The sequence below is a fragment of the Microtus pennsylvanicus genome, chromosome 11 (genome assembly GCF_037038515.1).
Source record: "Microtus pennsylvanicus isolate mMicPen1 chromosome 11, mMicPen1.hap1, whole genome shotgun sequence".
In the NCBI taxonomy this organism is placed as follows: Eukaryota; Metazoa; Chordata; class Mammalia; order Rodentia; family Cricetidae; genus Microtus; species Microtus pennsylvanicus.
Genome location: NC_134589.1, coordinates 68,297,399 through 68,322,423, shown reverse-complemented (window position 1 = coordinate 68,322,423; position 25,025 = coordinate 68,297,399). Strand labels below are relative to the sequence as shown.

General features: G+C 50.6%; 1 protein-coding gene across 1 annotated transcript in view; it reads left to right on the top strand.

Annotated features, from left to right (window-relative positions):
- The window catches only part of Fstl4 (follistatin like 4), a 421,500-nt gene that overhangs the window by 353,580 nt on the left and 42,895 nt on the right, over positions 1–25,025 (top strand). The window contains exon 7 of the mRNA XM_075992673.1: positions 16,429–16,595. Coding sequence (XP_075848788.1) covers positions 16,429–16,595 — 167 coding nt within the window. The remainder of the gene's footprint in view (positions 1–16,428; positions 16,596–25,025) is intronic.

The following is a 25,025-nucleotide window of genomic DNA, read 5'->3' as shown; positions in this document are numbered from 1 at the left end:
ATGCTCTGAAGAGGATAGGAGGGAGGTAGGCAGGCCTGGGGACCACAGAACAAGAGACTCTAGGAACCAGGAGGGAGAGTGAGGCTGGGCCTGGGAAAGGAAAACTGGCTGGTGGAGATGAGCTGAGGGATGAGATAAGCCATCTAGAATGTAGGCTCTGAGCACACAGAGACCAGACAGAGTCCAAAAGGCACAGCAGGGACACCAGGAACCCACTGCTGAAGGCTCCCAGGATGCCCAGGGCCTGGCCCCAGCAGACACTCATTTAGCGATATAATTGTTTCCAAGAACCAGGAGTTATCTTTGGAATGTGGATATAGTAACTGCCCCTCTGGTGGCACTCAGTAGCCATTGGAGCCAGTCACCAACAGTGACTTCCAGTACTTCTCGGGGACCTCTTAGCTGGGTTTATGACATACAACATCTGTAGAGATGAAGACAGATGGAAGCCTCATGGGGTCATTTCCCCCAGTCCCCTGTAGACGGTAGGACTCAGTGGGGAGGGGGAAGGGGCCAGGAAGCACCTGCCATCAACAGAGCTTCCTTGGCAGGTCTTTGTGACCCTTCTCTTCCTGACAGGTCTGGTGGGAAGACAGTGAAGGCAGACATGGGGCCTCTTGGCACAGATGGGCTTCCGGTGGACAGGAAAGACTACAGAGTACCGTGACTCTCCAGGCAGCCAGGTGGAGCCTGGAACTTGCAGGCAGGGGGTGGGTGGAGTCTCTAGGAGAAGGGCAGGAGAATGTTCAGTCGCTGCAGGTGGAGTGATGGAGGAAGGTCATTGGAGGCATGTCTGCATGGCTTGTGCATGAGATGGATTTATAAACAGCCAGAGTCACTTCTTGGAACCCAGATGGTAACTTTACCCAAATATTAAGTCCATTCAAACCTGTTTTCATAATGTGGCAGGGGAGAAGAAGAAGAAGCCAAGCCCAGATTCAGCACAGAAGCCTCTATAGGTTCCAACCCACATTGCCCAGGACAGGCAGCCATCCCGCCATGGGAGCCCTTTGCCAGCATGCTGACTTCTGCTCTGGATACCCCAGGAACCCCTGCAGCATTCTTGGGCTGTGGAAACTGCTTGAGTTCCACAACAAAGGCCATTTACACCACAGCTTCCCGTAGAATGCAAGAAACCTACACCCTCCACTGCTAGGGAGGGCAAACTGTGGCAGGAACCCTGGTGGCAGCACCAGTCCCAAGCTAATGAGTCTCAGATTCCAGTGGGGAGTTTGCCTACCGCTGTTACTCTCTGGACCTCTGTGTTCCCGTCCCCCACACTGGGAACGGCCCACCAATGACGTCAGACCACGATGGCCAGCCATGCAGGGTTGTGGTCAGCCCACCTGTCAGGTATCTCCTGTGGACCTGTGAGTCCTGGGCGTGCAGACCATGCATCCCTTGCACGTGACAGACCGCAGGCCACTCCTCTAAAGTTGCCACATAATGTTTTGAACGTTAGTTTCTTCTTATGTGGTGGCTGGAGTTTCTCGATTTTGTGGGATTGGGCGGGGTGGGAGTGTAGGACTCACCCTTGAGAGCAGGACAGGGTAAGGGCAGGGCAGGGCAGGGCAGAGAAGAGGCTAATTCTATAATGTTCACATTGGCCTTCTACCAGCTTCCCTGCTTTGAGCAGAGATATCCCAGGCACATTTGCATATGGCTGGGCTCGCTGGTGCCAGTATGGTCAGTGAGCATGGGAAAGCCCAGGATGCATTTGGAGACCAGCCAAAAATTCAGTTTGGCTCCATCTAAGTGGGAACAGTAGGAGATGATGTGTTAGTGGACCTTAAATGCTAGGCAGAAGAGAGCAGACATCCTAGAAGAGACTCCTGGCCAAACAGTGCCATCTTCCAGAATAAACAAGGTTCTGCCTGGGAGCCACTGTGGAAGGGGTGGAGAGGAAAGCGTAGATGTGGAGGGACATAGGATGGTTTGTCTGTAACTGTAAAGATGAGGGAGGTGGGATATGGGTCCACCTATCCATTTCTCAAATGACCCGTTCGCTCAGCCAGCCAGCAGCCCTGTGTGTTTGCAACCTAAGGCAGACACCACATGGCACTGCCGCCAAGAAGTAATTTGCCGTGGGTCAAGATGTGGAGATTTCCAAACTGACAGATGGCGGAGGGGTCTTGGGAGAGGGAGCGGGAGGCGTTTTTCTTCCTGAGACTTGTCCTTGGACAAAACATACATTATAGGGTTTCCTTTCTAAAAGATAAATGAAAGAGTCTGCCCAAGACCCAGAGAGTAGAGAGAGATCCCCACACTGGGAAAGGAAATTCTGCACATCCAACACTTGTTTAAAACTTTGCTGACGTGCGTGTTGCCTCAGTTCAGCAGGTATGGGTGAAGGTTCTACAGCATCTCCAAAAACGGTCACACTGGCTCTCAGGAGGTCTCCCCTCCCCCCAGTCAGCTGCCTGCCTGGGGATCCATCCCCCACCAGGGACGGCGGGTGGGCCCGGCAGAGTGGGTGCTTCAAGCGTGCAACAGTTCCTGCCTAGGGAAGGAAAGCCACATCCAGCACGTTCATCTAAGTCATGATATTGATGTAGGCTGTGGTTCTCAATAGTGCCACTCCTGATACCAGAGCCAGGTCTCTTTGTCGTGGGGACTCTCATGTACCTTCTAAAATGCTCAGCCACATCCCTGGCCTTCGCTCAGTAGACACCAACAGGAGACTGCCTTCTCTTCCTCGCCACCCCCATCGAAACGCTCAACACCATTTCCAGGCAGCACCAAAGGTCTCGAGCTGAGAGCCACAGATTTAGACTCGAGGGTCCCGCCTCATCTCCCCCACCCTCCATTCCACCTCCCTGTCATGTCCCACCCACCTTCTGCTCTGTTATAAAGCTCCAGGGACTGGGCATAGTGGCTCAGGCCTCTTCAGGCAGGAGGATGAAGTGTTCAAGGCCAGCCTGAGGCACATTGGTGAGTACCAATTCTCAAACCTCCAGTCCATTGCTTTTCTTCACATTCTCCCAGGGATCTCATTGGGTCCCATTCTAAATATCACTTGAGAATGAATGTATTTCACAGTCTCATCCTAGCCTGAGCCCTAGACCAAGATCTCACTGCTCGCTCCTCGGTCCACTTTCCAGAGTTAAAAGCAGAGTCCTCTATTTCACCTTCAGTTTCTTCTCTCTCAGTCATCCAGCAAATACAATCAGCACCTGCCTAGGATTTCAGGCTCAAGATCAGCAATCGGCTCAAAATTTTCCTTCCCATCAGTCTCCTCGTCTCTTCTATCCCCATTCAGTCACTCTGCCTCCGGCAGGTGACCCAAATCATCCACCATTCAATAGCTCAGGGTCTAGGCAAAGCCCTGGGCACCCAACACCAGCCTCCCATCAGCTCTCTGTCCCCTGTTCTTCCATTGGGAAAGAGCCTCCTCTCGACAGGCTCCCCAAGCCAGCCTTCTTGCCTTGGTGGCTTTAGGAATGGCAGCATACACGCATGTGATGGTGAACTTTGAGAGGACATCAGTGGGGGCTTTGGAAAAGGGGTTCTTTCTTCTTCCATCTTGTACATCCTCTCTACCAGCTTACACTGTGGGACCCAGATCCATGCCTATGAGAGCAGGGAGGCAGTGGGGTGCTGCGGTGGCGTGCTGAGGGCGCTGGAGGGACCAATGATTCCCTAATGCCAAGGGATTAACCTGCCCGGGGAAACTGCCGCCAGGGTGTTTTGTTACCACAGCTGGGGTTTCTCCTGCCATGCACATTTTGTCTTCCCTGTCAGAGTGTCTCTGCCTCCCCCTAAAATAAAAGCCAAGCTCCTTCCCGCCACTACAGGGCCAGCCCTGCTCCTGGCCTCTCCTGTTGCTGGGGTTGCTAGGGTTCAAAGCCTGTCTCTGACAGCCCCAACGATCTAAAGACAAATGGGGGCTGGAAAGATAGTTCAGTCAGTAACGAGCTTGCTGAACAAGTTCAATGCCCAGAACACACATAAAAGACCAGGCATGGTGTATGAACCCAGGTTAAAAAAAAAAGTCAGATGTGATGGTGTGGCTCTATAATCCCATACCAGACTATTTGGCTAGTCTCAGGCCAATGAGATACTCTGTCTCTATAAACAAGGTGAATGAACAGCTTCTAAAGAATACACACACTCCCTCTCTTTCTCCCTCTCTCTAAATAAAACAAAATTTAAAAACTAAATAAATAAAAGAGAGAGTTGGCCGAAACTCCAAAGTCCTGGAGCCTCTCAGCTGGTGGGGAGCTGGCATCAGATACAAGCGCAAACCACGCTCCAAAACAGACTGCTGATGCCAATTTACAAAATGCAGCCGTGACTGGGCATCCTCTGGAGGGTAATTAGCCAGAAAGCATGTTATGATTATTTATGACTTTGTCCACCATGGCTTCTCCCATCTCATGCATGAAGCATGCCTGGGCCTTGGGGCAGAGGTCAAGTGAGAGGAGTTGGGGCCGGGGAAGGGGAGGGGAGAGGGGCCTCCTGCTGGGTAACCTGGCCCCAGGACACATAGAGAGAGGGACTTGGGCCCCAGAGACTTCTTTTCTCCTAGATGGTGGCTCACAGAAGGCTGCCGCTGAGAAAGTCCTTTCAATGCTTGTTTACTCAGGAAGCAAGAGACTAGCTCTGATCTTCATTCGGTCTGACGCTTGGAAGGGAATTGAGGACTAGAACCAAGCCACCAGGGCCTGTGGGCTAAGGGGGGGGGGGGGGGGCGTTCTCCATCCTCATCTGCCTGCCTCAAGGATCAGGTGGGGACACAGGCACCCCCTCTTGGCCCCTCATCCAAACCAATACTGAGCCCAATTCTGTCCCCTGAACCACTAAGGTTCTTCCTTCCTGCCTTGATCTCTGTGTTTTCCCAAATTCTCTCCTCTCCCTACAAAAATGCCTTAGCCACACAACTACCAGAGTAATGTTTTAGCACATGCAAGGTCAGGCAAGGTCGTTCCCTGATTTATAAAACCTCCCTCTAGGGCTGGGGAGATGACTCAGTGGTTAAAATGTTTGCTGCGTAAGTGTGAAGTCAGTAATGGAGTTCCCAGATCCCAGAATCCTGGTGAAATGCCACGTGGGAATGGAGGCCTGCCTGTGCTTCCAGTCTCAGAGAGCAGAGAGGGGACTCCCCAGAACACGCTCTTTAGCAAGACCAGCCAAATCAGTGAGCTCTGGGGTAAACTGAAAGATCCTGCCTCAGTGATTAAGATGGAAGAGCAACTGAAGGTTTCCTGCATCAACCTCAGGACTCCACGTGCATGTGGTACATATATGCACACACCTACACACCACACACGTGAAAATGGGAAAAGGGGGAAAGTTAATTCTCTGACACTTTCCATCACTTTAAAAGCTATTTAGTCCTTACCTCGACTCTGCTCCACCCAGGCACTTCCTGTCCACTTACAATGGTGTCGCATGTCCCTGCCTTGTTCCCTGTCAGCCACACTGGTCTTCCAAAGTTCCCATATCGATTTAGCTCCCACCCTGCCTTGGGAAGTTTGCCTGAACTCTTTCTTCTAAAGTGTCCTTCTAAAGCATAAAGATAGCTCAGCTCTCAGAGTATAAGCCTAACATGTACAAAGTCCCAAGTTCGATCCCCAGTACCGCATAAACAGGGCATCGTCCTGCATACCTGTAATCCCAGGACTGCACTGGAGTTATAGACAGGAGGAGCAGAAGTTCAAATTCAAGGGCTGGTAAAATGCATCAGTGGTTAAAAGCACTCGGTGCTAAGCTGATGACCTGAGTTGGATCTCTGGGACCCATGGGGTGAAAGGAGAGAACCAACTCCTGCAAGTTACCCTCTGTCCACACACACACACACACACACACAAAATGTGAAAAAAAATCACCAAAAAATTCAGGGCTCATTCTCAACTTCATAGCCAGCTCTGAGCCAGCTTGGGATGTCTAAGATGCTCAAGACAAAAAAAAAAAATGCTCTCCCCCCCCATCTCCTCACCCTTCAGGTCTCAGGTCTCCGTGTAGCAATAGTTGATCCAGACTCCTTCACCAAGCCAGGAAGGGCAAGAGACCCCCTCCTCTGTTGTCCCTCCTCATCTTGTTCTTTGTATCCATAATGCCTGTCACCCCATTGTCATCTGCATGTGTGTTTTCCCCTACCCCTCCGAGATGTCCTCCATAAGCAGGGTCTCCAGTGTAGGGTAAGGTAACCAGCTCCCAGGAGAGATGTTCAAAGGCTAAGAACAGGAAGTAGATAATCTGACCAGGAAGATGCTCGGAGGTTTCCTGACCTGACGCTGGCTCTCCCAGGGCCCGCCCATGTCTCCCTGCTGTCCCTTCAGTACATTAACTTGTTTTCCTTTCTTTCTGAGGGGGTGTGATAGGTAATTACAACACCATCTGCTAGAGAAACCTCAAAATCTCAGTAGTACGCCACAGTGAGGCTGAGTTCACCACCCTCATCAAGGCTGATGGGGTTAGGCGGCTTGCCTCAAACAGGGATGAGGAGGTCATGGTCCTCACTCCCACAAATGCTTGACCATAGCGTCCCTGCAGAAATGGGGGGGAGCAGGATAATGACTTCATTAATCAGGGTTCTCCAGAGAAACTAAACCAACAGGACATGGAGGTATCAGTGGAGACAGAGATAGCAATAAAAACAGACATAGATTCAGTACGCGGAATTGGTCCACAGAGTTTTGGAAAGAAGCTGACCAACCCGCTCTGCTAGTAACAAGCTAGGGATCCAGAAGATCTAGAATGACAGGCGGTAAGTATCTTGTGAAAGTCAGAAGTTTCACAATCCAGGAAGGGTCAGTTAATGAATTGTTTGTCTTGTTTCTATGACAACACACCCTGAACAAAGTTGAGGGAAGGAAGGGTTAATTTGGCTCAGAGTTCCCAGGTGCAGTCCATCGTGGCACGGGAGCCAGAGTCAGCTTGTCACGTTGCGTCTGCAGTGAGGAAGGATGAAGGCGCATTTGGCTTGCTCTCTCCTTTCTAGGCAACCCAAGCCCCCAGCCCGAGGAGTAGTGCCTCCCACACTCTTACATTCCCACTTCAGTTAAACTAATCTAGACAATCCCTCAAAGACACGCCCAGAGACTGGTCTCCTAGGTGAGTCTAGGCCCTGTCTACTCAGCCAGTCAATATTAATCATCACAACCAAACCGCTACCTCCATGGTCAGGCAGGAAGAAGCTTCCCTTACTCAGCCTGTTTGTTCTATTGAGGCCCTTGACACACTGGATAAAGAGCAACCTGCTTTGCTCTGTCTGCAGATTCAGATCGTTCTCTCCTCCAAAAGTTTCCCCACACAGACAGAGTCATGATTGATGGAACAAATATCTGGTCATGCCATGACCTGACCAAGTGAACACACCAAATCAGCCCCCATAGTGATGCTGAGGGTGTGACCAAGCATGGGCACCCCACACACACACACACAAACCCCACCCATGAATCAGATCCAATCATATACCCTCCTGACACCCAAAATGATGGGGTGAATACTCAGGAATTGGGGAAAGACACACAACAGCCTTTCTTGGGGCATAGAAACTTTCCGTTCCTCCCTCTGGGTAATCTCTCCAGAGTTCTGCATCCAGAGAGATTTCTGAAATGCAGAGTAAGTGACATATAATTATAGAAGATACATTTTAATGTCCCCTTTTACAGTGTCATCAAGAAATAGGAAAGTAATGTTCTTCCTTTTGCCAAAGTCATCTTTTTGGCAGAACTGAGGACTGAACATGGGGCCTTGCTGCCAGTATAAAGCGAGTATCCTCACCACCCAGTTACATGCCTAGCTTGGCCTGTTGCACGTATCTTGAGCAGAGCTATTTCCATCCTCCTGGGGGGTAGACAAGGCAAGGCATGGGAGACATGTAGACTAAACTACCTCAGTGAGGCATCCCCAAGCACAGAGACAAATAGGGAAGGAGGGAGGGAGGGAGGGAGGGAGGGAGGGAGGGAGGGAGGGAGGGAGGGAGGGAATGTGGGCAAATAGAAAGCAGGGCAAGGATCTACCTTCTGCACTGAGCACATGGGGAGGGCAGTGGGCACGGCAGGAGTCAAGAATATCGCCCTGTATCTACAGATGGCCCAGTCTGGCCCCCTCCCCCGTTCAAGACCCATATTATCTGCTGAGCTGAGCTCCAGGCTGGCAGGCGCTGGACCTGTTTTGCTTGCTAGTACGTTCCCACTGCATCTTGGCAGGTAGTAGGTGTCCAGGAAATAATAGCTGAATGAGCAGGAATCCTTCACCTGCATAAAACCACTTATTCAGTCACTTCTGTGTGCCCAGCCTTGTATTAAGTGTTGAGGATACATGGGAAATAAAAACAAGTCTGGTCTCTGTCTGCATGCATCTCATAAAGAGGTTTGTTTACACTGGAGACCACACCTTGACAACTAAACTGTAATAAAGAGTGAAGCAACGCCAACCCATGTATGTCAACTGAAAATGTAAATTACCCATGACTCTGCGGGTAATTAACTAATAAGTTTATTGCCAGCTCCAGAATGAGGCAAGCAAGAGGGACAGGGACAACAGAAAAATTGAAACTGGTTATGCATAAAGAAACAGGATGCCTCGAAGTACCCTCTTGTTTAGCTTTGGAGCAAACTACCTACATAGGCTTACTGCACCTTGCTACTCAAAGCCTGTATCAAGATGGCATGCTCTAGAACAATCCATCCCCAACCACATGACTGCATGGCTGCGAGGTTCCCACAGGTGCTTGGAAACAGCCCAGCCTGACAGTTCTGTGTTGGAGAGAACAGAGGGAGAAAAGGATATACAAGCTGGGTCCTATCTCCAGTACAGTGAACGCACACATGCAGGTACACACATAAAGAGAGACAGACAGACAGACACAACAAACACCATTCTAAGCCCAAGCAGCGCCATTCTATAAACGCCTCACAAAGTCTAGGATGTCAACCGCCTCATTTGGTATGGAGGCCTTGGATATACACGCAACACTTAACATCCTCACACTGTGCCCATCACGAGGGTGACACCAGAGTTTGTCACAAAGTAGCCACACCTCCTTTAGTGACACCCAGGTGTCTCTAAAGAGTGAAGAGCGCATTCATCCCTAGGAAAGTACACATGAACAGAGGTTGCCTCTATAGACCTAAGTCCTAGCACCTGGCTTCAGCTCTCCTACAGGGAGCTGTAATCCTTCAGCAGGATTATAGTAAGCCTCGGTGCACCCTTAAAGGCTCCCAAATATTGAAGTGGGAGCTGAGGAGATGGCTCAGTGGGTCAAGCACTTGTCACTCAACTATGAGAACCTGAGTTTAGATCCCCAGAACCCTCATAAAACCAGGCACGGTGGTGTACATCAGCAATCCCAATTCTCCAACGACAAGGTGGGAGGCAGAGACCAGAGAATCCCCAGATGCTGTGGGCCAGCCACTCCAGTGTCTGCAGCGGTGAACAGCAAGAGAAACCCTGTCTCAAAGAAGGTGGAAGGCGAGGACCAACACCTGAGGTCACCCACTGACCTTCACACACAGTCCACAGGATGAGTGCATGCCCACACTCACACATACCAGCATACACACACACACACCAGGATGAAAAGGAAATGCTTTGGTGTATAGGCAGGCTGAACTTCTGACAACAGCTTTTCACAGAAAGCACCCTTTGGAACATGGCATTATGTCCAGGCCGGGCCATGTGCCGGCCACTAAATGCATTTCTGATATAAGAAAACTAACACCAACCTGGTGAGAGTTGGAGAAATTTAATTTCTCTGGCTAGGGAGTGCCAGAGTCCCATTTGAGTGGGTGCTCATGTGTTTGTGAGTATCTCACTGAGTTCAAACTCACAAGGAAAGGAAGTCAAACTGAGGTGGAGACAGATTCAGTTCATCAGCAGCTAAAATCGTATGGCTCCCTGCTTTCCAGGAAGAGGGGTATTAGCCTGATGTGAGGGTCTCTAGGTTCTTACCTTCGTGAAAGAGGTAATTCAATCAAGAGACAGAAACAGCTTCAGCAGAAGTTTATTTAGCTAAAACTCTCCAAAGAGAGATTGCAGTAAGAGAGATTGTCTCAAGATAGGGCAGCTGCTTAGTGGGTCTGTATTGTGAGTTTTTAAATTTTTTTTAATTTTTAATTATGTGTGTACATGTGTGCATGTATATGTACGCTTGTGTGTGTGCACACGCATACATGCTCACTCATACATGCACCCAGAGTCCTGAAGTACCAGATCCCCTGGGGCTGTAGTTTCAGGCAGTTGCAAGTCACCTGATATAGGTGCACTCAACGGAACTCAGGCCCTCTTCAGAAGCAATAAATATTCTTAACCACTGAGGCATCTCTCTCATCCTGTACTGTGAAATTTAAAGATACTTTAAGGAATGTTTATGGAGTAGGTGGCATATTCATGGGGTAAACTGACCTTTCAAATCAATTCCCTTTTAAATCATGGTAGCCTGGATTTCCCTTTTAGGGTCTTTCCTCCTATGGATCCTCTAGAAAAGCCAGCAGCAAAAGGGAGCGTGGTGGCTTGAATGAGGGGTCCCTCATAGTCTCAGACATCGGAACATTTGGTGCCCAATTGACAGTGCTGTTTGTGCGGTTTAGGAGGTGTGGCCTTGTTGGAGGAAGTGCTACTGGAAGCAGGTTTTGAGGTTTCAAAGCCTCTCACCGTTCCCAGTTCCCTCTCTGCCTTGTGTTAGCCATTCAATATGTGAGCCCTCAGCTCCCTGCTCCTGCTACCATGCCTGCCATTTGCTGCCCTGTCCCCTGCCATGACAGACATGAGAGTCCCTTTGGAACTCTAAGTCCAAATAAACTCTTCCTTCTCTAAATGCTGTAGTCACGGTGTTTTATCACAATAGGAAAGTCAGTAATGCAGGCGGGATGTAAACCACCATGCAAGTGTATAATGATGTAGATCTTTTGAGTATGGAGACCCTGTGTTAGTGTGTGTGTAAGAAGATGCTTGTGGCACAGTGGGGGCAGGGTAGCTATAGTTTCAATGATATTTAACCACAGGGGGCAATTTGACCTCATTTACCTGGTTTCTAACCTGCTTAAGGAAGACCTCTGGGTTGCTCATGGACACCCTTCTCTCCAACATCGTGCAGGCAGGAAGGTGGAGGTCAGTGCCTACAACACTGTCTGCAAAGCCAAGAACACACTACCACTCTGGGGCAGAGGAGTAGAGAGGGGCCTAGGCCTCAGCCCACCTACTGTGTGCCAGTGTGCCAGGCACCATGCTGGTTGGCAAACAGCACCACAGCTACAGGACAAACCACCCAGACAGTGCCCCTCGAAGGTCTACTGGAGCTGATCACCCTGGTTGACAAGAGCTCTCTCGTGCAGACATACAGCCGTCACAGCGTATGTCCTATCTCCTCACACCAGGGGGAAGCAAGAGGATGCCCACGTATGCCAGAAAGCCAAACCCACAGTAAGATAGATGCCCATCCATGTAGACCACCTGACTTCCTTGCCCTCCTTAAAATCCTTCATCACCCAGCAACTTGCCAATACAGTTCTCATAGCAGCAGCATCCATGGCGCTGTGGGCACAGAGCGCTGCTCTGGCCTCCATACACAGCACATGAGTGTAAACACCAGCACGGTCATGTGCACGCACACACAAGTTTAAATCCAAGGAACAAGAACCAGCTTGAGCATAATGTCCAGGGCAGCGTGGGTACAGAATCAGCGACTCCTCTCAGTTCTGCATGTTGGATCTGCGGGTGACAGCAGTTGGCAGCTTTGTTCTGGAAGGGAAGGATTTACAGGAGGAAGGGGCATTGGTTACATTAGAGATGTATTAGCTGCTCTTCTCAATACCGTGATGAAATGCCTGACAGGAAACTTAGGAGAGGAAGTGTTTATTATGACTCACAAACCACAGGGATTCCATCACAACGGGGAAGGTGTGGCTTCAGGCAGGGAAGCTATGGTGGCAGAAGCCCAAAGTCAGCTGAAAATAGCAGAGTTAACAGGAAGTGGGGCTGGGCGATGAAGCCTGAAGGCCCTCCTTGGTAACCCTCTTTCTCCAGCAATGCTCCACCTCCAAAAGCCTATGGGAAGCAATGGAGAACATTTCACACTGAAACCACGGTAAGATAGGACTGTGTAGGAGCCAGTGAACAAGAGGAGAAGCGCCTTGATGGACATTCTTGTAAGGCACAGCAATCCCTGGTGCTTCTGCTTGAGTTGGAGATGGATAGCACCACCTGAAAGACGGAGGGGTTCTGCAGGGGCACCCACACAGAATTATCTGCTCAGAGATGTAGAATCTAACAGTCTAGGGGTGACGGTTAACCGCCATTGTCCACTTGACTGGTTTCAAACACACCTCTCAGTACGTCTGTGGGAATGGTTCCAGGGAGGGTTAGCTGAGGAGGGATGTATTAGTTATGTCTGTATTAGTTAGCTGATGAGGGATGTATTAGTTATGTCTGTATTAGTTAGCTAAGGAGGGATGTATTAGTTATGTCTGTATTAGTTAGCTGAGGAGGGATGTATTAGTTATGTCTGTGTTGCTATGATAAAGCACCATGACCAAAACCCAAAGCAGCTTATAGAAGAAAGGGTTTATTTTGGCCTATGAGGTTCCAGGGGGATACGAGTCCATCATGGTGGGGAGGCATGATAGTGAGCTGAGAGCTTTTCTCTTCCAACACAAGCATAAAGTAGAGAGAGAGAGAACTGAAAGCGAGAACAGGCTGTATGATCTTAAATCCCATCCCAGCAAGGCTGCACCATCTAAAATTCCCCAAGCAGTACCACCAACTGAGAGCCAAGTATTCAAACACCATGGCCCAGAGGAGACATTTCTCATTCAACCCGGCACACAGGAAGAGCCATTCTGTCTGTGGGTACCACCTTCCCAATAGGTTGGGGTCCCAGCGTGAGTGAAAGGAAGGAAGAAGCCAAGCACCAGCATTTGTCTGTCTGTCCTGCTTCCAGATGCCATGTGTCCAGCGGCCTCACTCCCCTGCTACCATGCTCTCCCCAGCGTGATGGTCTACACCCCCTTAGTAAACCCCAAGCCAGAATAAACCCTCCCACCGCAGGCAGCTTCTTGTCAAGTATTTAACTGAATAGTGCGGGTCCCTTGGGCTCCTAGCCACATCTTTCATTTTATTGACATCTACATTGAAGTTTAAGGAAAGGAAGGGACCTGCCCAAGGCCACTCCGCTGTTCAGAAGTTGAGCCAGGTTCAGAGGTAAGGGTCCTATCTTGTCCAGTTGACCCCCAGCCAGAATTCACCCCAGAAACCTAGCTTGCCTGGTCCTTCCACTTAGCCTGGAAGCAGGGATTGCCAGGGAAAGCTTGCTGAACAGTAAATAAAGAAACAAGGGTGGGAGAAGAAGGCTCAGTAACCATAAATCTCTTTAGAATTTTAAAAGGAGCTGGGGAATATTGACACGAATTAAATCCAATAAAACATTCATTTAATTAAACTTTAAATGATCCAAATATTTGCTGTTTGCTTAATATTTGTGTAGCTGACAGGAGCGGAATTACGATGGTTCTGTGGGTACTCACGCATTCTAATTTTGCATGGGTTTTTCGTGCACCAAGTATATGTCTTCATACATACAAATGATGGTTAACTCAACTGAAGAAGCCACCCAGGCCAGGAGGGCAGCAGAAGGCTCCGGCGGCCTTCACCCTAGGATGTTTGCCTTGTTTGTATTGGCCCCATGTTCCAGCCTCCAGAAGACCTTCTGTGAACATTGTGACCTTGGGGGTCCCATGGAGGAGGGGCTCCTGCAGCTCATGTTGGTACCCTAGCCTACATGAAAGCCAGTACTTGCAGCCCAGAACTCTAATCCATCAAATCGCCCATCTCTCATCCTCTACTTTGCACTGTCAGATTCCCAGGCCCCTTCTATCTTGGAAGGCAGGGGTCCCCAAACCCCACAGAAGCTTCTAGGATGCTTCTGTGCTCACAGGAGTCTGCAGGAGCCCAAGCAGAGAGAAGGCACTGTGTGCTAATCACCTAGGGTTGCGATTCGGGTAGCTAGGGAAATCACAGCAGAGCTCCAGAGCTCTCGAGCCCAGGGGAAGCCCTGTCTCCGGCAAGGACCACTCCATGCTGATTGCTTGGCCTGTCTTTCTGGTCTTGGTGGAAGTCAGATGCAGAGAAAGTGATGATCCCTTTTGTACCTAGCCTCACTTCTCCTGGGACACTGAGAAAGTGGCAACCGGGCATCACCTCCATTGGGAAGCCTGGTCCACACTGATGATTCCTCAGTTTTTAGGCATGAATGTTCTGGGTATGAACAGAGATGCCCTGTGTATCTGTATCCTAGCCCTCCAGACTGGCTGCCTCTCTTGGCTGCCTTGTTCCACCCAGCAGGATCTCCAGGCTACTCTGGTCAGCCCTGCCACCCACCCAAGCCTCGCCCAGCCTGTCCCCATCACTAGCACCTCTTCAGGCTCTGATCTGACTCACAGAATGTGGGCAGGGTACAACACCTTTCAGAGCCCCTTGGGATCCTTCCCTCTACACACCTGAGAGGCTTCCTTCTTATTCCCAACGTCCCTGGGGCAAGAGGGGCGTTGCTTCCAGAGCACAGTGGTCATTCAATGAGGAGGAGCCCCTTTATCCAATGGAGAGCCCCCAAGTTCAGTGAGAACTAAACAATTTCAGCAAATTCTCTCTCTGTCCCTCTCTCCCTCACCCTCTCCCTCACACACACCCTCCCAACATACCCTCCTCCCCTTCCTCTGAGTCTCCAAAACCTGGTTCTTGGTCTTGCTCCACAGTCCGCACCTCTTCTTCCCGCCCTGAGCAATAACAGTCCAGGCCCAGAGGTGGGAGGGCAGCAGGCTGACCGTGATTTAAGAGGGAACTTGAAATGCACCGCTATAATGTTTATGAAATATTGCACCAGCCGCGTCTACATCCATCACCCGGTGCTTATCTTTCCTCACGCTGGCTCCTTCGCGCGAGTCACATTTTTCCTCTATGTGACTGCCCCTCCCCACCGGCCTCTTGGCTCGTGGGCTCCTTTATTTTCATTTTCTCTATTGTTCATCTATCCATCCAACGAGCACTGAGGAAATGCCTCACGTACAGCTTGTTCATCGTCACAAGCCCGGGGCAGGGCCACTATATGGCAAGAAAGGGACTCGGCTGCTGCAGATCTGACCTTAGGCGCACGCTTCCAACTCACACCCTGCAGCACTGCACCCGCACCTCTCTAGGCTCCTGTTCCCCTCCCCCACACCCTGGCGGTGGCCACTCTAGCTTCCAGCATTGTAGCATCCCAAGGAGCTCAGCGCTCAGCTCCCAGCTCCCAGCTCCCAGCTCCCAGCTCCCAGCTCCCAGCTCCCAGCTCCCAGCTCCCAGCTCCCAGCATGGATTTGAACTCTCCCAGTATCCCACAGAACTCAGCTTCCAGTATCCCAGCATCCTGTGGAGCTTAGCTCCCAGCTCCCAGCATGGATCTGAGCTCAGCATCCCAGCATCCCATGGAACTCAGCTCCCAGCTGGATGCTTTGCTTCAGACTCTTTGGAAGACACACCCGTCAGGACCACCTATGCCCAATACAACGGCATAGTAAGATAGCATAGCACCATGCAGTTTCCACAGCACCTTAGACTACACACAGACACACCCGCACCTGAAGCCAACCTGCCTCCACGGCCCCTGAGTGGATACAGAGGAAGAGCATGGGGCCACCCATCCCACTCCCCTCCACTCCAGCCCAGTCCCATGTTTGCACTGAACAGCCTGGGTTTGATTAATTTTTCATAAATCATGAGGATTTCAGAGAGCCTGAGGGTGGTGCGGAAATATTTTAGATCCTTCTATGTTTGCCTAAAGAATGACCAGTCTCCGTGCCGGTTAGCAAATGAAAATGGCAAGGATTCATAACTTGGCCAGCCTGAAGTATACTTCAAAAAAAAAAATACTACTACTAATGAAAGGCCACAGTGCATGGTCACAGCAGAAATCCAAATCCAAGCTCAGTGGATCTTCAGACAGAGACAGACCTTCAAAGGTCAGCCAGTTCCCGCTCCAGACCACAGACAGTTCAACCTTTAAGCTACCCCCAGATGGACGGCATACCTGTCGGCTCACCAGTGAACCTTGACCGCTCTCAGCAAGTTACAGCTTTATTAACCAGAGCGCTCCGAGCAGCGTACCCCACAGCTGGCTCCGTGGTCACTCTGCTGGGTGGGACTCATGGGCCCTGACAACTGGGGCTCTCAACTCTACTCCCAAACCCATGGCCCAATGTTTTCCCTCACCTTAGCCGTGGCTCCTCCTGACTGGTTTTGACCCATCGAGCCTTTCAGACATTCGACACCACTGTAACCCATCACCCAGCAAAGGTGTCTACCTGTGCATTTAGTTGGCCTTATAAAGCATTTCTGGGGGCCCAAAGTCCCTCCTTGGCCCTGCCCTTGAGTGAACCCATGTCTGTTCACCAAGAGCTGAGATCTGGCCCCTGAGTCCGTTTCTGACGGCTCTCTCCTCTCCCTCTGCAGAGGTGATTCAGCTGAGCCTCGCCCCTGAGGATGAGGTCAGTGTGACCACAGTGACCGTGGGGCTGAGCACGGTGCTGACCTGCGCTATTCATGGAGACCTGAGGCCACCAATCATCTGGAAGCGCAATGGGCTCACTCTGAGCTTCCTGGGCCTGGAAGACATCAATGTAAGTCACCCGGCACTCATTCTGAGTGTGAGGGATGCCCTGGGAATGCCAGCATGCAGGACACCGTGTGGCAGCCGTGGCAGAGGGCTTCCGTTTAACCGGTCCACACTCGTCCTGACAGCTTTAGAGGATCCAAGTCCATGCCTGTACAGAGGGCAAGATGGGTGATAGTCATTAGCCTGATAGTTATGCCCGGTCAAAGGAGAGGGGTTACCAACCAGGAAGCACTTGACAGGCCAGGTGGCACCTGGCCAGGACCCTGTTTTAGCAAAGGCCTAATACAGGCCCTAAGCCTGGGATCTGGAAAGGACCAGGCTGTGTGTGCCCAGTCTCATCCCTCACAGGGATGACGCAGGGATGGGCCACAAGCTGTCAGAGAGCACAGCCAGGCTGAGAGAAAAGCTGGCCAGGAGCTCTGTAGCTAGGGAGAGTATGGGCAGATGAGTTGTCCCTGCAGAAGGCAAAATGAGCAAGATGACTGGCCAGGTGGAGGATAAGTGACAGGTGAGGAGGCAGAACAGGCCGAGGAAGGCAGAGGAGGCTTGCTTCACGGATCTTCTTTCTTGGGTAAAGAGATGAAGATCAAGCCACCTCCCTCCACAGATAGACACAAAGGTTATCCAGTCACAAGTGGTCCTGGCTTAGCATGGAACCAATCACAGTGTCCAAAGGGCATGATGCCAACCATGAGAGCTTCTGTACACACAAGCCCACACACCCAACACCACACACCCAACACCACACACACTCCTCATCTACTCAGAAGAGAGTAGGTGGGTGACTTCACACAGCCTCACATGACCAACAGGGGATACTTCTGTACCCCGAGGAACCTGATGGCTGCTTCTATAGCAGCTTTGGGATTTTGGTTAATCCCTTGGCCCACTGATCCCTGGTAAATTCATCGGTAAGAAAGCAACCTGGGCTGCCTCCTCCCTTCCACAGAACTGCAATAAGACATGGACTATTTCGAGTATACCAATTGGTCTAGCTTTGGCAAAGAGTAGACATGGTTGCCCAGACACCTCTGGGAGAAGTCAGCAATGCCACCCATGTTGGTGAGATACTGGGGCACTGTGGGTCCTGGGGTTAAAATAACAGGAACAGAATTTTCAAGCAGAGGAGACTGTCCTGGTGTCCTTGGCGCCAGACAGAACAGTTAGGTCCGCAATGGGATGCCTGCATCAGAGAAGATTCTTGGGATGAATGGTCAAATCCTGACCGTCTGTAAGGAGGTAGAGACCAGGTGGGGTGGAGGGTGATGATCTGACCATGAGACCACACAGGAGACCCATCTGAGCTCCTTAGATAGGACACGGCTGTGGCACTGAGCCTGCCTCATAGTAGATTGAGTCCCATCATCCCTAGGGGCATGCAAGCAGAAGCAGGGACCATGGGCAGCCATGCTGCAGCCTCAAGACAGCAGCTAAACCCATAATCTGAAGCTGCTGCCAGGGCTGAGACTATCGTGGTGTAAATAACCCAGCCCAAACTACAGGCACCATTACAGTGGAGGTTCAAGACTCTAGGCCCCTTGGAGTGAAGCCTATAGGTCACAGGAGAAACAGCTAGGAAAAGTGACCACTCTGCAGCGTCTAACCTGGAAGATCTGCTGAGGAATGTCCTCTTGTCACACAAGGCAGGATTGTTCCCCTGAGATTTCCCCCTTGTGGTATGGACAGCCAGTATCCTCCCCAGCCATCTCTGAATGTCAGTGAGGCGCTGCCCTGGTGGGTGCCTGACAGACACCTCTTGAGCAGACTCTTTCACCTCTAGACCTGAAATGGCCAGGCCTTGCCAAGACCATGGCAAGAAAGTTGTGTCGAGTGTGTGTGTTAAGGGTGTGTATATGTATTTATGTGTGTACATGTGTGTTGACTGTGAGCATGTGTATATGTATGCATGTGTGTGGGTTGTGTATGTGGGGTTGTGACTGCAGAGCCTCATGCCTTTGGCTGCTGTGATTGGCTCCTCGCTAGGCCAGGGCCACTGTGACTGACTAACCTCCCCACCATTACTTGGTGTTCCATTTAAACACATCCGAAATAAAAGCAGAAGCACACTCTCCTTAGTGCACTTGCCATCCGTTAATTAAATTACTCAACCATGCCTCCCAGCACCAACTCGATTGCATTTCTCCTTTTCAAATCAGGTTAGCAATTTGGATAATTGTGGGTGCAACCAGAGATTAATGGCCCCTCGTTACCTCCCCGGAAACACTTGCTCATGGATGAGCCAGTAGCCGGCAAACAGGCGGGGTCAGGTCTGTGCTGCTAAGAATCCCCAGATACAGGTGCAACGCAGCACCTCCTCCACAGGGGTCCTCACTGCATGCAAACACACACATGCAATGCCCATGCCTGCCTCCTCCACAGGGGTCCTCACTGCATGCAAACACAAACATGCAATGCCCATGCCTGCCTCCTCCACATCAGGGAGAGGGAACAACACCTGCTGATGAAGAACAGAGGCTGTGGGTTCAGAGGGTCCTAGGTTCAAGTCTCAGCTCTACCACTTAGTTGAGAAACCTTAGAAAGGACCCTTGACCTTTGAAAGTCTAAATTTTCTTCATATATGGAATGGGATACATGAGAGAGAGAACACTTGCCTTATAGACTTACAGTGAAGAGATGCATGTAACTTTCTTGGCATAGACTAGTCTATGAATGCCACTATCATCTTCATTATTATTATTCTTTATTATTACTTAATGAAAAAAATAAAAAGGAAAGGACATGGTTGCTCCTAGGTATGGTGAAGGAGAAAGTTTATTGTAGATAAAAGGGAAAAGATAGCCAGAGGCAGAAACATCTGGGAAAATCCAGAGTGAATAGGACCCTGAGCCATGTGAGGAGGGGTTAGGAGGAGATGGGAAAGAGCAGCCAGGAAGTCCAAAGAGGACAGGTAACCAAATGGTTGATTATATAGGGAAGGGCAGCTGGGGGAAGATATGCCTGGTCCCTGGCCTGGAGAAGTTTAGGGTAGGGGGTGGGGCACACCAACCAAGAGGACCCTGTAACAGGTAGGGACTGAGGGAAGCTGGGAGAACCTAGTGGCCAGTGGTCAGTTTGATATGTGGAATAGGCACTTCAACCATTTGTGCCGGGATTTGAGACTAATATCTAAAATCATTAATATTAAGCTGACCATGTGTGGGAGACACCCAGCTCAGTGTGGGACATCCAGAGGGTTTACCCAGCATTCCCACCCCCTCCCGGGACACTGAGGAGGTCACTTCCAGGAGTTAGTCAGGCCAAAGAGGGCAATACCTGGTTCCTCAGAAGGCCCGGGCATTTATAAGCAAGAATTGGTCAGGAGAAAATAGCCCAGGAGGAGTAAAGATCTGAGGTTCTTGGGGTTTCCAGAGCCTCTTAGCCATCTCAGCACCCCTCACCCCACCACTGTGAGTGCTGAAATATAATCAATGGAGCTATAATTAATGCCTGGTACCCAAACATGGCTCCCAACCGGGGAAGCAGACCAGCCTTCCAAACCCGAGGCAGGGAGATCAGAAAACACCAAAAGGTGTGGGTCTCCTTTCTTTGTCATTTGTATGAGACATCTTGATTGGCAAGAAAATATTAATCACATTTTCTCTACTCTCTTAATGAGCCGCTTTCATGGGCAACAAAATATTAATTTGTCTTGTCTTATCTGTTAAGAATTCTGTTAATGAATTCAGTCACAGAGCTATTAGAGAATGCCATCCTAATGACACATGTAATTAAACTTTTCTGACTTGCAAACATCAAAGATGCCTTGCGCATCAGAATAATATTTGATCAGAAAGCCAATGTTCCCCTCTAGCCCTGAGGCAAGCAAGGAGCTGCCTGCGGTCTACAGAGAGCAACGGCTTCCATCAGAGGCACCAAGCTTGCCAGTCATCGTTTCTGCATCGATTTGCTTACTAAGTGCCGCGAACGCTCCATGCTGGGGCCCAGAGCAAAGATGCTGCCCCCAGAACACAGGGAGGGGTGAAACTTCCACAAACGCCTGCAGGAAGGACTACAGAAAGGAGCTGCCCTGGTGGGGGCTGCCTGTGACTAGGACAAGCAGGAGAGAGCAGTGGAAGGGCCGCGGTTGGGGACAGACCCCAAAGCTCAACAGCCTTTGCTGTTCCCCATGGACTCAGGGGAACTACTGGGTTTCGATCAGGAAGCAATGTGGTCAAATGTGGCAGTTAGCAGGGCCAGAGACCCTCCCAACCTAAAGTTGAACATGTCTCCAAGAAGAGGCCCGAGTTACATGGGCCCCAGAACAAAGGGGAGGTCCGTGGCTACCCTTGAGCCTTCCCCCTCTCTAGGGGGAAGATGACCTGGAGCACACTCAGAGTGGCCACAGCGGCTCCTGACCAAAGCTCCCTCCACATAGCTGTGACACCACTCACACTGCTTGAGCCTCCTAGGGACGCCCACACCAGTACTTCACGTGCATGTGGCTTCAGCTCCACCCTCACCAGCTTGTAACAGCAGAACTCCCCACCCCAAGGAAGGTCCCCACTCCCAGAAGAGGCAGCTGGGCAGGGTGCTAGCCACAGGGCCCCTTGCAGAGCTCCTGAGTTATAATGTGCCTCCTTCTGTCAGCTTGAAGAGAAATCGATGGCTGAAGAGAAATCCACTCCAACCCAGGGTCCCTGAAGCCAATAACGTACAGCCTGTGATTGAGTTACTTCCTAGCCACCTATTGGTTTCTTTACTGAGGCAGCCGTTGTGCTCAGTGAGTCTTGAATTCAACCCTAGGCTCCACTCACCTCAGCCCTCGGAGAACTATGGCCAAGGTCACTGACCCAGAAGCTGCCTTCTTCAGTCAGGCTGCCCTTAGGAGTGTCTTCACACTGGTGTTGTCTGGTAGAAGAAGAGACCTTGGTATCTAGCCTATGCCATGATGCCCCCACAGGCCATCCCACTGTGGGCACCAGAAGTCAGCCATCAGCTCTCCCTGGCTCTGCTTTGTCCAGGTGGCAAAGGCTATGTGGGTAAGAGGCAAATGCTGTCACTCACAAAATGCCAGTACCAGGTGTCTCCCAGCAGCCAGAGCCCATGCTCATCCTGGAGGGGGCTGCTCTGCCCAGATGCCACTCTCTCTTAGGAGCAGAAAGATGTCTACCACTATAGGCGTCCCATCAGGAAGGGGACAGGCTAAGCTCTGAAGGCTCTCCCAACCCTGAGGTCACACAGCTCAATGGTAAAAAAGCCACTTTGGACTCTGGGATTTTTGAGTCCTGCACAGAAGTCAGGGAAGCATCTTGCTTCCTTGCCTGGACCACAACACAAAGAAGAACCATGTCTCACCTTTCCCTGGATAGCTCCTCGTGCATGCACACAAGCACACGCGCACGCGCACACACACACGCGTGCGCACACGCACACGCGCACACACACACACACACACACACACACACACACACATCTCCTAGAAGCTCAGTGCCAGGCTTTGGGGTCTAAGCGAGGGCCCATGTCAAAGATAGACATATAAGCTACTCCCGGCCCCACATTGGGCATTCTGTGGTGGAGGTTGAATGCTGTCTCGCTTTCTGTACAAACAAATGTGCAGACCCACTCTGAACCACAGTCCTCTGGTTCTGTAGCAGCCATCAAAGCAGAGTGAGGGACGCCTCCAAACCCAGACTGTGTGCCATTGCCTTGACAGTATCACTTGTCCTCTACCGCGACTCCTTCGCTCTCCCTGTCATCCAAGGGTCATGGCACCTGCCCAAGGAGGGGACAGAAATGGGCAGAGCATCCCAGAAGCCACAAATGATGGCAGATCAGCCGAGTCACTGAGTGTTGGTGCTGGGTTCTTTTCCTATAGATTCACAGCTACTCCTGCCTGGGGTAGCAGGTACCGGGCTGGTCTCTTCCCAGCAACCACATCCCTTCCAACAACTGCATCAAATAGGTGGGGTCAGAGGTGTGGAAGAGCTTTCTGGGGGCCTGCAGCCAGCCTGCCACCCAGTGGCACTCCTGGGGTTTCTTGATAACAGGACATAATAATACTTAGTGCCTGGCATTATCGTGCCCTGCGGCTGCCTCTGCCTGCCTCCTGAGGTCCCACAGCTGCGCCCACTTGGATATGAGGTGTCAGGTATGAGGTGCTGGCACATTAGCCACTTCCTTCTGGCCCCACTGAGGACCTTCTGGGTGGGTGGGTGGGTGGGTGGGTGTGTGTGTGTGTGTGTGTGTGTGTGTGTGTGTGAGCAAAGAACAAACCCAGCACCTTGTGCATGCCAAGCAAACACTGTACCACTAAGCCCTATCCCCATTCTCTCTTATATTCTTCTGTTTAAAATGGAGGTGGGGAGACAGGGGCGGGCAGGACAGTAAGATGGCTCAGTGGGAAAGAAAAGTGCTTGCTGTCAAGTATGGTGGGTCACTAGTCCCACCTGATAGGAGAGAAGGAGAGAACCAAATCCCTCAAGTTATCCTCTGACCTCCACAGCTGCACACACACGCATACATACAAATAAGTGTAATAAAAAAATTAAGAAGGGGAAGGAGAAAGAGGCAGCAATGGCTAGGTGACTAGAAGCATTTGCCACGAACCCTGACATACTCCACGTCTCTGCTATGAACGCATGCCTGCATATACACATGCAAACAGAAAATAAGTGTTTTTAAAAGATTTTAAAGACCTACCACACACTCAGCATATCCCAAATAACTTGAAAAAGCCACTCTTTATTTGGTTGTAGGTTTGAGGTTTCTGTGGGTTTTCTTTTTTCTTTTTTTTTTTTTTTAACTGAAGCTCACTATTTGGGGCTTTCAAATGTTGGCAGGCAGAGTACAGTGATAAAAGCAGCAACACAAAGCCCACTAGAAGAAAGTATCTGTGCCATTGTTTGAAGGGCCTGTTAAAAGGCTCCCTTTCCCCCGTGGCTAAATGGGGGGAAATGGAGAACAAATATTTCTAATGAAGCATGTGCATCTCTCTCTAAATGTTTCTTTGGAAGTGAGTTCTTTTTTTTTTTTTAAAGAGACCAAAAAGAAAATGATTTAGGAGCTCATGACTCATTTAATTTTTATTGTCTTTGTATGAACTGGTCGTGAATCCATTGTGGAGCGATGAGAGGCGTTTGATTAGCATGGAGAGCTGTTTGCCGTACGGCAGACAGTAGCTGTCATTCTGCATTAAGATCATCTCATTAAATGTCTGGGTACATTTTGTTTTAAACTCTTGGAAAACACAGCACTTGAAGCTGGGGCCAGTTCTTTGCAGCTTGGGTGGAAGACCCTGGTGATATCTAAACCTCTCCTGCCTTTTTAATCCCTGGCTGGATTAAAACCGATGGATGTATTATCCAGAGTGGTCCAGGAGCTGGGAACATGGGTCAGTGGATGGAGTGCTTGTCTTGTATGCACAATCCTTGGGTTCCATCCCCAGCCCTGCCTAACAGGGCGTGGTGACACACACCTGTAACCCTAGCATGTAGGTAGTAGAGGCAGGAAGATCCGAAATTCAAAGTCTTCTCTTGCCTCCAAAGCAAGTCATAAGCCTACCTGTGCCACGTGAGACCCTGTATTGAAAAGAAAAGGGAAAAAAAGGCACTCTGGGGATGGGTCCCAGGTCTGTGGTGTGCCAACTTGCCGGTCATCTGTCTCCAGTGCCTCCTCTGGCGCTGGCTTTCTAGGCAGCTTTCTCTAACTAACCTCGTTCCCCTCTTAGTGCTGCCTCAGTGCCTAACTAGATCTTGAGCGCAGAGCCTACGAACCCCCCAGAGACTCACTACTCAGTCAGTGCAGGAGGGTCCCTCTTGGCCACTGCAGGTTAGAGCCCAGCCCTCCAAAGGATGCTCCCCAGAGCCTGCAGTCCCAGCCCCCCACCAGAGCAGCTGCCCCACCCAGTGTGCCTCCACCTGTCATCTGTCACTTTGTGTCAGCCTTGTCCACTGTCCACCGTGATGCAGCCCTCATCCAGACAGACACACAGTTCTTATATCTGATCAAGTCCACAGTGGAAGGGGACAGAGTGCAGTTTAGAGGGGGTTGATTGGCTTGTTGTGAAACAGGCTGTCCTGTAGCTCAGGCTAGCCTTGGTCCCCCAGTGTAGCTAAGGTTGCCCTCCTGCCTCCTTCCACTTTCTGATTGCTGGGATTATCGGCAAACCCCAAAGGATCAAATCCAGGACTTCGTGCATGCTAGGCAAGCACTCCACCAACTAAGCCAGACCCTCTCCCTGAATCTTTTTCCAAAGGGTGTACTGGTTTGTACCCCTTCCAACAGTGTATACGGGTTTTAAACACCATGTCAGTGGGGATATCCTAATCAAAATCTCTTGGTCCCTACAAGAACATGTTGTCAAAAATCCTCTTGGAATGTTCTAATGACAGTAGTTGGCTCTCACGGAACAGGTTGGAACCAGGGCTATCACTCCATTAAGCCTTTTCAACCTTGGGACTTGTGACCCAAGAGGAAGAGGGACGCCAGCCTCCCA